The following is a 16,830-nucleotide window of genomic DNA, read 5'->3' as shown; positions in this document are numbered from 1 at the left end:
AGGACTGGGGTGGGCTGCCATTTCTTGGGAAAGGTCAAAAAGAGAGAGGCGATGGCAGCGCATATGTCCTGCCGGCCTCCCAGGATCCTGGAGTCCATGTGGGCTGAACTCCAGCTACACTCCATCCATCTTACCTCAGGAAGGACCCTGAGTCAGGGCTGGCCAGAGACAGCCTGGACGCTAAGTGCATCGCCGTGAGACCCGACTGTGAGCCGCGAGGCAGGGCAGCCCCCTGGGGCCCTTCTCCGCCTGCTCTCCACCCAGTGCCCCTTCCCAACAGTCTCCTGCTTTGTCAGAACATGTGTCTCCTCGGATAATTCACGCCCCAGTGTCAGGCCAGAGCCCACTCGGGGGTCTCCCTCCCTGCAACAGTGCGGTGCAGGCGTCCTCCCCACCACTCCGACCCCTCCAAGCCTGGCAAGGCACAGCTGTGTCCTTGGAAACCAACGTCACACACGCAGCACTAAAAATCTGTTTTCTCCAAAGGGGGCAATGCTATAATTGGGCAATGGATTCTTCAGAGGAACTGAAAAATCCAGGAACTGTAGATCCCAGGAGCTAATCCCTTATGAGCAGCACCTTATCTAATGATCACAATCATTTCAATTGTTAAATTGTATTTAAAGGCTCTTGAAATGGGCAGAAATGTACTGTGCCCCAAATACTCCGCCAGTGGCCAAATTCGGGGTCTTGGGGGTGGTGACGAGTCTTTTGAGTGACCGAGGCAGTGGGACATTTAAATAGAAATAAAAAAGCATAGCTCCAACCAGAGGGTACGTTTCCTCTCGCTCAATGTTTCTCAAACTTTTTATTGCCGGTACGTCCTTACATTTTTTTAAAGTGATTGAAGACCTCAAAGAGCTGTTGTTTCTGTGGTACATCTACAGGTGGTTGCTGCTGTGTCGAAATGAAAACCACTTTAAAAACTTTCATGAATTCATCTAAAAATAACAGCACACTTATTACACGTTAATGTGAATATAATAATTTTATGAAAGATAACTCTAGCTTTCAAAATGAAAAATAAACGTTTCCAAAAGAAAATAAAATACTGACAAGGTCATCGTTTTCCATTTATGTGTGGCTTACCAGGTAGCTGGATTGTCATACCCTCTGCATTCAATCTGTTGCGGCACCATGCTGTCATGTAACTTTTAGGAAACCCCAGTGAATATTCATAAGAGAATGAGAGTGAGGAAGGCAAGTCTTGTCTTGTATTTCTCTGCAAGTTTTGATTGCATGTGTATCCTGAAAGTTCTCAGAGACGTCCAGGGATCTCCAGCCCATCCTTCAGAGTCATTCACCCAGATCACATATGGCAGCCAAATAAACATTAGGCATTTATTTCGGTTCCAAGCCCCTTATAAGGCTTGCCTCCTTAATACGTGTGGTAGGCAGCAATATACCTTAGCTCCATTCTTGTACATATTCTGGTAAAATGCTGGGAGCTTGTGACTATGATGGGACAGCCACCTCCACGATTATGCTGTGAAGATGGTACAGACGACTTTATCCTGTGTGGACCTGACCTACCCACACGAATCCTTAGAAGGGACTGGTCTCCCCGGAAAGGGAGACAGCACAAGGGAGGTCCTCTGCTGCTGGCTTTGAAGATGCTGGGGGTCACATCGCAAGGAATGTAGGTGGCCTCCAGCAGCCAGGAATGGCCCTTGGCTGACAATAAGGAAACGGGCGTCTCAGTCCTACAACCGCAAGGAGCCGAATCCAGCCAACAGCCTGAATGAGCTTGGAGGGACTTTTTCCTTAGAGCCATCAGAATGGTCTGGAGCCTGGTCAACACCCTGGTCTGGTCTGGGAGACCCTGAGCAGAGAAGCTAGTCACACTGTGCCTGAATGTCAGGCCTACAGTTGTTGTTCGGTTGCTAAGTTGTGTCCAACTCTTTGTGACTCCATGGACTGTAACCCCCTAGGCAACGCTGTCCACTGGGTTCTCCGGGCAAGAACACTGGAGTTAGGTTGCCATTTCCTCCTCTAGGGGATCTTCCTGACCCAGGGATCCAATCTGTGTTTCCTGCTTTTTCAGGTGGATTCTTTCCTACTGAGGCTACAAGGGACGCCCCCTTCCCCATTATAAAACTGTGAGTTAATAAACAAGCCCTGTTTTAAGCTACTAAACTTGTGGTACTTTGTTACACAGCAACAGAAAATGAATACAATATGCATTATCTTAAATTTATCTTAGAATTACACAGATAATCATAAATATATCCTCCTGATAAAAATGAAAGTATTATCGAGAAATGAAGAGTTCCCTCTGACATCTCCAACCCCCGATCCTAGCCAGTCTTGGGCCCTTCCCTACCCTCCTTCTCAGGGCTAGCCACTCTTGTGAGGGTACAGAGTCTCCCTTGCAGCTCTCTTCCTCTGCATGGATGTGCACATGTGTGTGTCCATAGAAATACATAATAGTGCTGTGCTTTATTTTCCTTTTTTAAACTTCAGAACACTTATTGGGATCCTTTCTATAGCTGGCCCAGGTCTTCTAAAAATAAAGCAACAAAAGTCTACACTGACGTTCAGAAGCCGTTTCCCTGTGTCCCATAGAGGCATTGAACCACCTATTGCTCTTAAATCTAAACTTAAACAGAAATGTCCTCTGGAGGCTGTTGTTCAAATGGTGATGATGAGGTTCCACCACTAGGAAGTGTTCAGAATCAGGGCTGACCTCACTTTTCTTGTTTTTAATCTCTGTCTCAGTTTGTTCACAGCTGGGGTCAGTCTGTTCAGGTACAGGCTCAGTTCCAAGCCAACAAGGAGACACTGGTGGCTCTTGTGTCCCAAAGTGACTCTTAATGGCCATCTTGACCCTGCCTTCATCCCTCACTGGGAAATGAAAAGCAACTATGTCGTTAGCAAGGAATTTGAGAACATCTCACGAAGAACTGCTGACTCTCTCGATTTAAAGAACAATGAACAGGTATGACCTGTTCAGAAACAAACCCATGACATACACCTGCAGTACCTCCAGGAGACAGTGAGACTCCTTTGATAGGGAGGACCACGGTGCCAGAGTGTGTAGGGCGGAACCTTGCCCAAGGGGTAACCCCCCAACTTGGCTTCTGATAAAACCAACCATAAACAGGTTTCCCAAGGCTGGCTTTAATGACAAGCTCTCAGAAAGAAGCTCCTTTCCCAAGTAAGTCTGCCCTCCAAACTCAACAGAGCCCACAGGCCACAAGCCTTTGCGTAGAAAGAGCGTACACTCTGCGTTTTTGTAGTGAAAGAGATGTTAGCAACGGCCAGTGGCAATGTCCTTGCCTGCTTTGCTAGGGTCATCTGACCTTCTGCTCCCCTGACATCACAGTGGCCCTGACATTTCATAAAAGCGCAGACATGACCTTTATTTGGATTTTTTTGAGTTTGCGGGGCAAGTTCTGGCGCCCCATTCTGTTCAGGGTGGGCAGGAAACCTCCTCAGTCAGTAACCCCTTGGATGGAGTGTGTCCATTAACAGAGGTTAACACTCACATCTCCTGGAGAAGGCTGCAGGCACACACGCAACCACCCACAACCCTGATCAATGGATTTCCCATGCTTCCCAGCTATTCAGGTAGGGCCATCCCACAACTCTGAAGGCAGAGCTTCTTGGGTGTGGAGCTCTGCTCAGTGGGGACACAGCCTTTGGACAAGGAATCCACCCCTGGAGCTGGAGCCGGCGGCTCCCCTCTGGGTCATTGCGTGTCTGCTATGCGAGCGCGCGTTTCCGTTCCCTTTTCTGGGGATACATTTCTTCAGCTTCACCCAAGGGAACAGAAATGCTTGGAGTGTACACAGGGGTTTGAGTCTTGCAAATGGTCCAAGGTCACGGAGGACAAGCTTCTAAAGGGGACTTCAGATGGTGGAAATACCCCCCGACTTTCCTTCCACGTGCCTCCCTGGTGGCTCAGACCGTAAAGAATCCGCCCGCAACGCAGGAGACCCGGTTTTCACCACTGGGTCAGGAAGATCCCCTGGAGGAGGGCAAGGCAACACACTCCAGTGTTCTTGCCTGGAGAATCTCCATGGACAGAGGGCCTGGGGGCTAAATCCATGGGGTCGCAAAGAGTCGGACACCACTGAGCGATTAACAATTTCCCTCCACGGAGTCACTTCGCCTTGGCAGAGGCGGGAGGGGGAAGAGCACCCGGACACCCGGCGGCCGACCTTGGGGAGCTGGCGATCTCTTCCGGCGGCTAAGTTAAAACTGGGGTGAGGGCTCCCCCATTTCACCACCTACGGGCTTGCTGGTGGGGAGGTTTTGTGACGGAGCGCGGTTCCCCGGGCGGCCGGGCCGAGCCGGGCGGCGCGGGGCGGGCCGGGGGCGGAGCGGCCGGCGCTGACGGCCGCGGCGGAGAGGGGGCGACCGCGCCCACTTCCTCCGGAGCCCGGGGACCCGCGGCCGCGAGCGGCGCCCAGCTCCCCCGCCCGGCCGTGGCCAGGAGGCTCCGGCGCGACCTGCGGCTGCCAGCCCAGCGCGTCCCTGGCCGCAGCCGGCATGGACGCGGCGCCGAGGCGGAACCGCCCGGAGGGGCCGGCGGAGCGCCCGCCGCCCGCCCGGGACTCGGAGGAGGAGGAGGAGGACGACGAGGAGGAAGCCGGGATGGAGCCCGGGCTGGCGGACGAGGAGGAGGTGGACCCCCGGATCCAGGTAGGAGGCGCGGGGGGCGCGCGGGGGCCCTGGCCTCCGCGCTCAGCCCGCCTCGGAGCTCCGGGTGCCTGCGCGCAGGGGAGCGGCCCGGGGAGGCCCGGGGCTGCGGGGGAGAGGCTCCGAGCGCCGGGTTTCGCCCGGTTCCTGGGGAGGCTGCGGTGCCCGCGCGGACGCGGCCCGACTCCATCGCCGGGACTCCCGCTTGGACCCGGGAGATTGCCCGCAGCGTGCCCTGCGCTTGGGGCGGACGTGCAACAAAGAGGAAAGGGGGCGGGGGCGCCTCGCCGGGTTCGGGGGTACCCGATCCGGCTCTGCGCGCCGCGGGCTCTGCGCAACCTCCGGACTCCCGGAGCCCGGCCGGCGGCATAGCGCGCGCCCCCGGGGCGGTGGGCGCCGGCCACCCACCTACAACTGGGGCGGCCGCCCTGCCCGGGGATCGGAGCCCTCACCTGGCAGAGGGGACCGTCCGGAGCCACCCCCCGCCCCCGCGCCGATTCATTGTTAGCAAACCGAAGGGTTTATTGTCACCCCCGGCGCAGCCCTCCGGCTGGCCTCAAACGGTTTAAAACCCAGCTTTTCCTCCTTGTGAGGTCGAGTGTGAACAGAAACCAGGGCCAACTGGTGCGCAAAGCTGACGCGCGAGAAGGCGAGAGGGTTGGCCTGCTTCCTGCGCCTCCATTTCTCCGGGAGATGATTAAAAAGCAATTTCCTAGCCGAGATCTCAAAGTGACAGCTTAACCTCTTCACCCTCTAAGCAAAAGAGCACAGCACACCCCTTTGTAAGACCCATGTTTCCACTCTTCCGTAAGTCACTTGTAACAAACCCTGCTTTTCAGCATGAACTGCGATTTCTGGAGACCTAATTGGTTTTTCAGTGTGCAGATCTATTAAAAAGCTCATTTAACTCAGCTGTTGTGTTTAACTGAATTGTTATGGCAGGTGAGCAAGATAAAAATCAGGGGGAAAAAGCTTCCTATTAGGAATTCTATTAAAATCAGTTTGGGCTACTACATTTTGTTTTCTTGGTAGGGGAATTCTGTTAACAAGATCCTTTGTTTGCAGAGCAAAAAGAGTTAACTTCATGCTGGGCGCTTTTTACAAAATGTTAGCTTGTAAATATTTAAAGGATCAGGATTAAAGCTAGTTTTAGTTGTTTTGTAAACAGCTAGGTAGTTTGAATAATTGGCAGTTGGAAAAGAAAATGCTCTCTACAGAAAAATGCTCAACTTTGGGTGAGTTAATGCCAGAATTCCACCCTTGGTTCGCATGATTTCAATACTTTAGGCTTGGCTTTGTTTTCTTTTATTATCTTTTCTGCAAAATTCCTGCTCTAAAGCAGAAAGCATTATTTTGATTTAGCCTCTAAACCGTTTATAACAGGTGGGTTTACCTGAAGGCACAAACCTGCAATAAATAATTGACCTTCTAAGAAAAGACAAATTCCTGGAACCTTAAGTCATTTTCAAAAAGGCCACTCTCAAGAAAAGGGTTTCAGAAATGCTGACATTCATTTGTTCTTCCAGCCAAGGCACAACTGTTTTCCTTGACAATTAATATGGACTGGTTCCTCTTCCTACAAACTGACCAGAGTAATTTTGCAGATTTTGGGGCTGAGTCACAGTGGAAACCAAAGACAAGCATCCCTGAAGTCTTTTTTTTCTGTCCCTTTTCTTCATCAGGGAGAACTGGAGAAACTCAATCAATCCACGGATGACATCAACAGGCGGGAGACTGAACTTGAGGTACAGAGAGCTGGGTCCTGAAGTGAAGGTGGCTTCTGTCCTGCTGACCCCAGGCTGGTTCATTCTGTTTTAATAGCTGCAGAGTGGTTGCTGGCGTTCCCTCCTTGAAGTTGAGCAATAGCAAGCTGCCCGACAGAATGAATTACACCACTGAGGCCAGCTTGTGGGTGGAACACACGAGGATCCAATTTCACGAGGTTTTTTCATCCTGGAAACTCGGAGGGGCCCAAACCAAGGGCTTTAGACACTCTTAAGCCCTAAAGTTAACGTGTCTGTTGAAAAGTTAGAAGGATTGAGGAGGGGAAATGAGCTCTGCCCTTTAATGGATAAGAATGAATGAGCTCACAAAATCTCTTAAATATTTTACAGCGACTCCTTACATTGCTACTTGGAAATATCATGTGTTTCCTCAAAAAGACTTAGATCTTTTTTGACTTTTGGGCCCTAACCATGTGCTGCCCCCCCGTCCCCGCCCTTCCACTCGCCTGCTTTTTTTCTTTATTGTCTGCTTGGGTGTAGAATATTAATGATCTTAATGGCAAAGAAAAGCTGTTTAGTCTCAGAAGTGCTTTCCTGCCTGGAAAAATCTGGGGAGCCGAGACCTCGATTTGAAGTTCATGGGCATCTTCCCACCTGAGTGAACAGACTGACACTCTTCGTGGCTCCCATTTAGCCCCCATCCCTTTCCAGCAGTGGCGGTTTTCCCACCACTTCCCTGCAGGTTTGACAACCCCGGCTTGTGTCTGGGAGCTGTGGGAGGGCCGGCGTCTGTAGCAGAAGGGGCGGGAAGGTCAGCAGAAGGGGCGGGTGCCGCTGGTCCCTCCCGGTGAGGGGGTGGGAGGTCTCAGGAATGTGATCCACCAGCCTGGCAACCCTGCTTGGTCCCTGCATGTCGAGGCCAGAGGTGGCCGAGAGGCAAAGCTAGTTTGCCGAGCTGCTTCTGAGGGACTCCTCCTGTGTTCTGATTCATCTGTGAGCCCTCTTCTCCCCCAAGTGAAGTACCTTCTGTGTGTGGAAATTTTTTGCACGTATGATGAATCAGGACTGTTTGTTGGGCAGTTGAAATCTCTTAGAATCTCACGTTTGGAATTCATTTAGCAGCATGACCTGTTTCATTTCTATCAGGGTTTGACGTTTCCAAAAAGGTTTTTTTTTTTAAATTTTTAATGTCTCTCTCTCTGGCTGCTGTGAGTCTTGGTTACAGCACGCAGGATCTGTAGTTGTGACGTGCGAGCTCTTAGTGGCAGTGTGTGGGGTCTGACCAGGGCTCGAACCTGGGCCCCCTGCATTGGGAGTGCAGAGTCTCAGCCCCTGGGCCACCAGGGGAGTCCCCCGAGGGTTTTACAAGGTTTACTTCCTTCCACCTTGTCACAGCAGCCCAGAGCTGCGCTGTTCATGATGGCCGCCTCTAGCCACGTGTGGCTATTTGAATTTAAATTAATAACAATTAAATAAAATTAAAAGTTCACTTCCTCAGTCATAGCAGCAGCAGCAGGGGCGCGGTAGGCCTGGTATTGGACAGATCAGAGAAAACTCCCATCATCGTAGACAGTTCTACCAGGTGGCCTGGGCCTGGCAGGTAGGGTGGGAGGCAGGGACCACCAGTTCTCCAGGGGAGGATATGGAGGTCAGTGTCCTCACAGGTCAGCCACACGGCAGAGCCTAGTCATTTTTCAGATCCCCTTCCATTTCTCATGTCCTGCGATCCCAAATATCAGCAGATAAGTTAGAGATTTTTGTGTTTTTTATTTTTATTTTTTAGCAAAGTACTGATTGATTCAGGGCCTCTCAGGTGGCGCTAGTGGTAAAGAACCCGCCTGCCAAAGCAGGATGGTCCCCTGGAGGAGGGCATGGCAACCCACTCCGGTATTCTTGCCTGGAGAATCCCATGCACAGAGGAGTCTGGCGGGCTACCGTCCATGGGGTCACAGAGTCAGACACGACTGAAGCGATTTAGCACGCACGCACGGTTTATTCATCCAGCACATATTTATAGGGCTGCTCCCCACTGGCCCCTGTCCAGGTTGTGTTCCCCTTCTGAGGCACTGTTGTTTCATCTCAACTCTCTTCAGCCCCGATTTCCGAAGCCCCTTTCTGGACACACTTAGGTCCTTGAGTGTCACGGGAAACTCTGACAGGTGTTTCCTGCCTTGCTCCGGAGGGCACTTGGCAGCCGCCGGGAGAGGGGGTCAGGCTGGCCTGTGTCACCGGCTGCCCTTTCCGTGGCCTTATTATGACCAGGGTGTGTGTGCTTAGTTGCTCAGTCGTGTCCGACTCTCCGCGACCCCATGGACTGCAGCCCGCCATGCTCCTCTGTCTGTGGAATTTTCCAGGCAAAGGTTACTGGAGTGGGTTGCATTTCCTTCTGGTGGACTCAGATGAGTATAGTGCAAACTCTGGACGTCATGAAAACTTCCTTAGCAGCCATGTTGAAAAGGAACAAGAAACAGCTGGAGCTAATTTCCATCCAATTTCCTTTAACCCAGAATTTTTGAGATAGAATAATTTCAGTGTGGAATCAAAACAGGAAAACCATGAGTGAGATGTTTTGCGTACATTTTTGTACCCAGAGAAGTCTTGTACATCTTTTACACCTAGAGCAGAGCACATCTCACTTCAGACCAACCAGGTTTAGGAGGGCAGCCCGGGTCTAATTGGTGGGGTTTCAGCCTCTGTGCAGGCTCTCTGGACACTGCTCACACTCACAGAGCCCACCGGGGAGCAGATGGCCATTGTCTGGCGGGCTGTGTCCTTTCGCGCGGGCACTGGGCACCCCCCTTGGTGTCGGGCTTGCAGCCACTGCTGATCCAAGCAGATAGGGGTTCGAGACAGAGGCCCTGCCTCAGGGCGTTGATGTCTCAGTTGAGGCTGCGGTATGGAGAGGTGGCTAGTAATTACGGATTGAGAGTCCAGTAGAAGAGCGACCCGACAGAGGAATCTCCGGAAAACACTGAGCGGAACAAGGGAGCCTGTGTGCGGAGCGGCAGATGGAGGGAGCGGTGGGGGTGCCAGGGGAGGGCGGGCACAGATGGGTGTGGGCCAGGGAGCAGCCACCTGAGCACATGGATGGTCCTTCTTGTTTGCAGGAGTTTCCGCTAAGCTTGTGTGAAACTGGCTCCTGAGGGAAATGTTGTGACCAAAGGCTTTCAGTAAGTTCAACCTCATTAGGCTCCTGTGAGCCGCTGGTCCCCTACGTACACTGATCAGTTCGTAACTTTGTGTTTCTGTTTAAAGACACATTCAGTTCAGTTGCTCAGTCGTGTCCGACTCTTTGTGACTCCATGGACTGCAGCACGCCAGGCCTCCCTGTCCATCACCAACTCCCAGAGTTTCCTCAAACTCATGCCCATTGAGTCGGTGATGCCATCCAACCATCTCATCCTCTGTTGTCCCCTTCTCCTCCCACCTTCAATCGTTCCCAGCATCAGGGTCTTTTCCAATGAGTCAGTTCTTCACATCAGGTGGCCAACGTGTTGAAGTTTCAGCTTCCGCATCAGTCTTTCCAATGAATATTCAGGACTGATCTCCTTTAGGATGGACTGGTTGGATCTCCTTGCAGTCCAAGGGACTCTCAAGAGTCTTCTCCAACACCAAAGTGCAAAAGCATCAATTCTTCAGTGCTCAGCTTTCTTTCTAGTCCAGCTCTCGCATCCGTACGTGACTATACTGGAAAAACCACAGCCTTGACTAGACGGACCATTGTTGGCAAAGTAATGTCTCTGCTTTTTAATATGCACATGATTTTATTGTAAAGACTTTTTTAAAATGTGGACCATTTTTAAAGTCTTTATTGAATTTGTTAAAATAGTGTTTCTGTTCTCTGTTTTGAGTTTCTGGCCTGTGGAATCTTTGTTCCCCAACCAGGGATGGAACCTACACCCCTGTGATCCAGGAAAGGCAAAAGTCTTAACCACTCGACCAACATGGAAGTCCCTAAAGACACCTTATTTAATGTGTAGTTTTGGTTCATTCATGTTGAGCTTGGCCATCAGCACCATGACTCAGCCTGATCAAAGGTTATTCAACTTGTGTTTTCTCCGTTAGGCTCATCACAGCTTTCCTGGGCTTAGGACACTAGCCAGCCCTTTAGCACTAGGCTTGGGGTCCATTTTAAGCAGCAAAATCACCAATGTAAAGCACACAAACGCAGAAAGTGTGGCACTAAATGGACTGTGTCGAGGACGCCTGTTTGTAGCACGAGAGCTGGAGCAGGGCAGAGGAGTCAGTCCCTCCTCCCCGAGAAAGCCCCGCGGGCGCCTGGAGCCTCTTGCACTCTGTGCAGGCCCGTGCATGGCTATAGAGCGGCACAGTGTTTTCTGGAATTAGTGAGTAGACAGATTCACAGATAACGACGACTGACTGTGTATATTTCAGGGCCTCTGGGGCGGGGCGTCTGCTGTCCGTGTTTCCTTTCCTGTGCTTTTTGATTATGGTCTGCAGGGCCCAGCACCCCTCGTGACTCGGAGTGATTCTAGTGAATTGGTGACCCCGGAGCTCATGCACCGTTGACAACATCCACGATATGGAAGCAACCCTATGCGCTCACTGATGGGTGAATGGATAAAGATGTGGTACAGGACCTCCCTGGTGGCCCAGTAGTTAGGAATGGAGGTTTGCACTGCATTTGCTCCTTGGTTGGGGGACTAAGATCCTGCACATGGTGCAGCCAAAGCATTTTTGGTACATATATGCATAATGGAATGTTACTCAGCTGTGAAAAATGAAATTTGCAGCAACATGGATGGACTTGGAGGGCATTACCCGAAAGTGAAAGAAGTCAGACAGAGACAGTGTAATACTGCTTATATGCGGAGTCTGAAAAATACAGCCAACTGGGGAATATGGCAGAAGTGAAGCAGACTCACAGGTGTAGACGACAAGCTAGTGGTTATCAGCACAGAGTATTGGGTGTAAGGTAGCTTCAGGGATGTTTGTATAATATGGGGAATATAGCCAATATTTTGTATTAACTATAAGTAGAAAGTTCAGTTCAGTCATTCGGTTGTGTCCGACTCTTTGCGACCTCATGAACAACAACACGCCAGGCCTCCCTGTCCATCACAATCTCCTGGAGTTTACCCAAACTCTTGTCCATTGAGTCAGTGATGCCATCCAACCATCTCATCCTCTGTCATCCCCTTCTCCTCCTGCCCTCAATCTTTCCCAGCATCAGGGTCTTTTCAAATGAATTGGTTCTTTGCATCAGGTGGCCGAAGTATTGGAGTTTCAGCTTTAGCATCAGTCCTTCCAATGAACACCCAGGATTGATCTCCTTTAGGATGGACTGGTTGGATCTCCTTGCAGTCCAAGGGACTCTCAAGAGTCTCCTCCAACACCACAGTTTCAAAGTATCAATTCAGTGCTCAGCTTTCTTTATAGTCCAGCTCTCACATCCACACATGACTACTTCTAAGGACACACTTCCCTATTTAAAGAGCACATTTCACAAAAGAGGAGGTTGAAATTGCAGAAACACTGAAGTAAAGTGAAGTCGCTCAATTGTGTCCGACTCTTTGCAACCCTATGGACTGCAGCCCTCCAGGCTCTTCCATCAATAGGATCTTCCAGGCAAGAATACTGGAGTGGGTTGCCATTTCTTTCTCCAGGGGATTTTCCCAACCCAGGAACTGAACCAAGGTTTCCCGCATTGCAGGCAGATGCTTTACCCTCTGAGCCACCAGAGAAGCCCAGCCTTTAATCAGAGAGGCTCTTGAATATGAGCTTGATGTTTCAAGTAAAGAAAATACATGTATTTTCCCACAGGCGCATTGGTTAATCAGCTTTAATCATTAACTCATGGAGTATTTCTTGAGCACCCACTGTGTGCTTCCCTGAAAGCCTGTCTGAAGGGGGCAGGCCTGGGGCAGGGAAGGACCCTCCAGAGGAACAGTCAGTGCTAAGGAGGGGCGCCTCCTGGGCTGGGCACCGGTGCCCTGGGGTTGGGGGGAGCTGGTTGGAGAAAGATAAGCGGTCCCTCTGCTTGTGGCAGCCTTGCCCCGGGGTGCGGCAGGCCGGGAGACGTGCTGATGCACTTGGACGTTGTGTACCCGACCCCGCGACCTGTTCTCAAAGGTTTGAAACGAGAGGCAGCAGAGACTTTCTAAGTCGCTGTCATCAGGATTTGTACTATTCCACGCCCAGTTCCTTAGCTTTTCACCGCCATGTGTAGTGTCTCCTTACCCACCCCCGTGCTGCTTGGAAGGTGGGCTCATCTTGGGGTGAAATGGTCGCTGATGAGGAGCAGGAAGGGCTCTCCAGGCCCAGTTGCCCACGCACATGTTTCTGGCTCGGAAAGCCATTGCACACTGACTTTTTCAGCCTGCCCTTCCTAGCGGGGGCAGAGGCGCTTCATTGTAAATGGCCGTGCTCTTTCTTTCCCTCTGTGCCTGGGTGGAGGCAGTTTGAAAAAGCATCCGAATTCTGGACATCTGTGTTCCTCAGACTCACAGAAGGCCTGCACCCAGCATCAACCTTCTCCTTTGCCAAAAACTAGCAAACAGTTTCTCTTTAAAAAACTGTCCCGAGCTTGGAAAGTTGGGGTGGGGGAGGAGAAGAGCGGGTGAATTGGGAGCAGCCTGGACTCTTCCTAATGAATTACTAGCTCAAGTCAGGGGGAGAGAGATTCTTTTCTCAGAGGACAGTGTTGCCACATCTTAGCACTTTCTCCTTTAAGGAGTGTGTGTGTGTGTGTGTGTGTGTGTGTGTGTGTGTGTGTGTTGCATGAGTGAGGCTGGAATCTCTTTGTACCCAGCACTTTCTTCTGTAAGATGTGTGTGTGTGGTGTATGTGTGTTCTGTGAGTGTGTGTGGTGTGTGTGTGTTGTATGACTCTGTGTATGGGTGTGGTGTGGTGTGTGTGTGTATGGTGTGTGTGTGTATGCTGTGTATATGCTGTGTGCGTCTGTGTGTGGTGTGGTGTGTCTGTGTGTGTAGTGTGTGTGTTGCATGACTGCATGTGGTGTGTGTGTGTTGCATGACTGTCTTTGTGTGTGGTGTGTGGGGTGTTGTGTGTTGCATGACTGTATGTGGTGTGTGTGTGTTATATGACTGTGGTGTGTGTGTGTATGTGTGTGTATGCTGTGTGTGTGGTATGACTGTGTGGTGTGTATGTGTGGTGTGTGTGATGTGTGTGTGTGGTGTCTGTGTGTGCGTCTGTGTGTCTGGGTGTGGTGTGGTGTGTCTCTGTGTTGTGTGTGTTGCATGACTGTGTGTGGTGTGTGTGTGTATGCTGTGTGTATGCTGTGTGTGTGGTATGACTGTGTGGTATGTGTGGTGTGTGTGATGTGTGTGTGGTGTCTGTGGTGTCTGTGTGTCTGGGTGTGGTGTGGTGTGTCTCTGTGTTGTGTGTGTTGCATGACTGTGTGTGGTGTGTGTGTGTATGCTGTGTGTATGCTGTGTGTGTGGTATGACTGTGTGGTGTGTGGTGTGTATGTGTGGTGTGTGTGATGTGTGTGTGGTGTCTGTGTGTGCGTCTGTGTGTCTGGGTGTGGTGTGGTGTGTCTCTGTGTTGTGTGTGTTGCATGACTGTGTGTGTGGTGTGTGTATGTGTGTGTATGCTGTGTGTGTGTGTGTTGCACAGTGAGGCTGACTGTCTCTGGGGGCATCTGGTTGCAGGGTGCAGTACCCTTGAGGCGTCTGTGTAGCCCGTCCCGAGGCCCTCCTGTGGCTCTGGCTCATGCTGGGTCCTCCCTGTGCCGGGGGCCTTGGCCACAGAGTGGGGGACCCGGGCAGGGTCTTGGGAGTTGGGGGCGCTTTGATGTAACGGGGGCTTTGGCGTCGAGGCCTGGGGACTCGGGTTTTCGGGAGGGCCGGCCACTGGCAGGGGAGGGCGGAGAGTGGCTGTGCAGATGCCCCGCAGCCTGGATGGCGTGGCGGGGAGGGGAGCCTGCGGGGGGGAAGACCTTTCGGTAGCCAGCTGGGTGTGACGTCTTTTCTGGGCCTCTGGGGCACCCAGCTCTGACCCGAAGTTTGGCCATCAGATCAGTAGGACTCAGGGCTGCCTGCTTGGGTGACAGTCCCCTTGTTGCTGCTGGAATGTCCGTGACTTTTGACCCAGCGATTGCACTTGGAAGAATTTGTCCTAAGGGGGTAACTGGGCACAGATCCAGGTCTAGCAGGGTTCACCGCAGCCTTGTTTGAAAATGCTGGAGAATTGTGACTCCGCCTAACTGTCAGTAGGATGTTGCTGAAACAGATGAATACAGAGCCCAGGCGCTGGTTGAGGGAATCCGGGCTTCACGTGTTGACCAGCTTGTTATTAACCAAGAAATGCATCTGAATGGGAAAAAGCAGGTTCCAAGAGCATGGGTTCGTGATTTAGAATCATGATGCTATTCTAAAAACTATGTTTATGTGAATAAACATATCTGGAAAGAATTACATGCCAGCTATTATATCTGCTGGAGAGATGAGTGAGATGTATTCTCTTTATATTTTTTCTGTGTTTTCTGAATTATTTGCTTTGAGTTTGTACTCCTTTATAGTCAGAGGGGGGAAATAAAACCCCAGAGTCACGGGAAAGGGGTGTGTGGAGGGACATCTTGGCTTCAGGTGCCGTGGCTGGAACCTGAGCTCCGCTGACTTTGGGGGCACTTGCTGCTTTGGAGCCTGAGTCGCCAGATCTGTGAATTGGAGTCATGAGTGGCCTGGGGGTTCTGGGGGGCCTGAGGCAGGAGGAGACGTTGTGTGCGGAAGGGCTTTGCTTGCTGCCCAGCCCCAGGGAGGGCGCGGCTTCCTGCATGCGGGGCTGGCCTGGAGCTTGGGGACCCGCTGGGTGTTCAGGATGGATGCAGGGAAGGTTCCAGCGAGATGCTCCGCCCTCCTCCCCAGGGCCTTGCCATGAAGTCCCTTTGTCAGAGACAGGCTCCAGGCAAGGGGCTAGAGAGAGGGCTCGTGGGGCCAGGATTACAGCAAGATGGACTCTGCGGGTCTGGAGCCACAGACCTCAGGCTCTGGAAATCACCTGTTTTTCCGCCTGAGCTGTGCTGTGTTAGGCTGTGTCTCCTCCTGAGGTTTGCCTGGGGCATAGTGGCTGCTCACCTGATGTTCGAGTGGATGGATGTTGACAGACTGTCCCTTGATGGCTGTGTGACCTGGGGCAAGTTACTCGACATCTCTGAACCTCAGTTTCCTCATCCCACGGATGGTTGTGTAGTAAGCCGTCAGTAAATATCATTGCTGCTGTTATTGGGAGAGGGCATGCGAGGGCTGTAGCGTGGTGGGGTCCTTGCAGGAAGGACTTGTGTCCCTCCTGGAATGTCCTTGTCTCCTAGCTGCTCTTCAGTAGTAATGAGAGCTGATAATAGTAATAATGGCAAAAAAAGTGCCTCCCGTGTGCCAGACCCCGTTCTAAGCACTTTGCATCTCTGAATCCTAAGCAGGACTGTGTGTGATCAAGCTGATCCTCCCTGTTCTGCTGATAAAACCAAGGCCTTGAGTATCTTGCTTTCACGGAATTGCCCAGCTCTGCTAGTGACACTGTTTGTTGACATTCTTTGCTGTGGGGGGCTGTCTTGTCCATTGTAAGAGGTTTAACAGCATCCTCTCCCTAAATGAGACCACTTCCTGTGCCCCCTGCCCAGTTGTGACACCAGGAACATCTCCAGCCTTGCAAGTGTCCCTGGGAAAGGGGATGGGGTTGCCTGGGGGGGAACCCCTGCCCTCGAGAAATGCCATCAAGGCGTGGTCCTTGCACCGCAGAACCAAGTTACAATTGCCCGGTCCTGGGCCCCACCCAGACCTGCTGACCCAGAGTCTCAGGAGGCTTGGCACCAGAAGTCTGTCTGAGCAGCGCTACCGGTCTCACGCTCTCTCTCAGGCTGTCTTCTGGTCATTTCTGTGCCAGCCTGGCTCCCTGTGCACTGGACTCAGCCCCTGGAAGGAAGGGCTTGGCCTCCGCATCTTTGTGCCCCAGTATCCCCCACAGTGCCTGCTTACAGTGAGTTGGGGAATGAATGGCTGGAGTCATGGTTAGAGCCAGACTCTGTGGACTCGCTGTGGCTCCTGCTGCACACACTGTCCCGCAGAATGGGCAGGGCCCTTTTCCCTCGCGCCTGCTCTGGAACTGCATCGGCCCCAGGGCCGTGCCTGGGCAGCCTTGATCCCAGGCACAGAGGCGTAAAGCACGACCTGTGACCTCTTCCTCCCCCAAGCCCCTCCATCCCAAAGGTCTGAGCTCATGGAGGTGTAGGACTCTGCCCTGCTTGGAGATGCTCAAGTTTTAAGAGTGTTTCACACCGGAATAGGATGCTATGTGGATATGGACGCATGGCCATCATCTGTTCAGTGGAAAAGAAGCTAGTGGGGAAAATGGTTGTATAAAACTATGCTAGAGTTTATGTAAAAGCATATATACTTTGCAGTACAAGAACGTGTACATATGAGGAACAAAGGGTCTAGAACAGAGAGAATCAGAGCATGGTCCACGGACTCGACTCTGCTCA

The 16,830-nt window shown here is 51.8% G+C and overlaps 1 protein-coding gene across 1 annotated transcript in view; it reads left to right on the top strand.

Annotated features, from left to right (window-relative positions):
• The first annotated feature begins 4,177 nt into the window (after positions 1 to 4,177).
• Positions 4,178 to 16,830, top strand: part of SH3BP5 (SH3 domain binding protein 5) — a 71,882-nt gene continuing 59,229 nt past the window's right edge. Inside the window, exons 1-2 of the mRNA XM_069568586.1 lie at positions 4,178 to 4,647; positions 6,327 to 6,389. Coding sequence (XP_069424687.1) covers positions 4,495 to 4,647; positions 6,327 to 6,389 — 216 coding nt within the window. The 5' untranslated portion in view covers positions 4,178 to 4,494. The remainder of the gene's footprint in view (positions 4,648 to 6,326; positions 6,390 to 16,830) is intronic.

This window comes from Ovis canadensis, chromosome 1 (assembly GCF_042477335.2).
Source record: "Ovis canadensis isolate MfBH-ARS-UI-01 breed Bighorn chromosome 1, ARS-UI_OviCan_v2, whole genome shotgun sequence".
NCBI lineage: Eukaryota > Metazoa > Chordata > Mammalia > Artiodactyla > Bovidae > Ovis > Ovis canadensis.
This window is presented reverse-complemented; position numbering and strand designations above follow the sequence as displayed.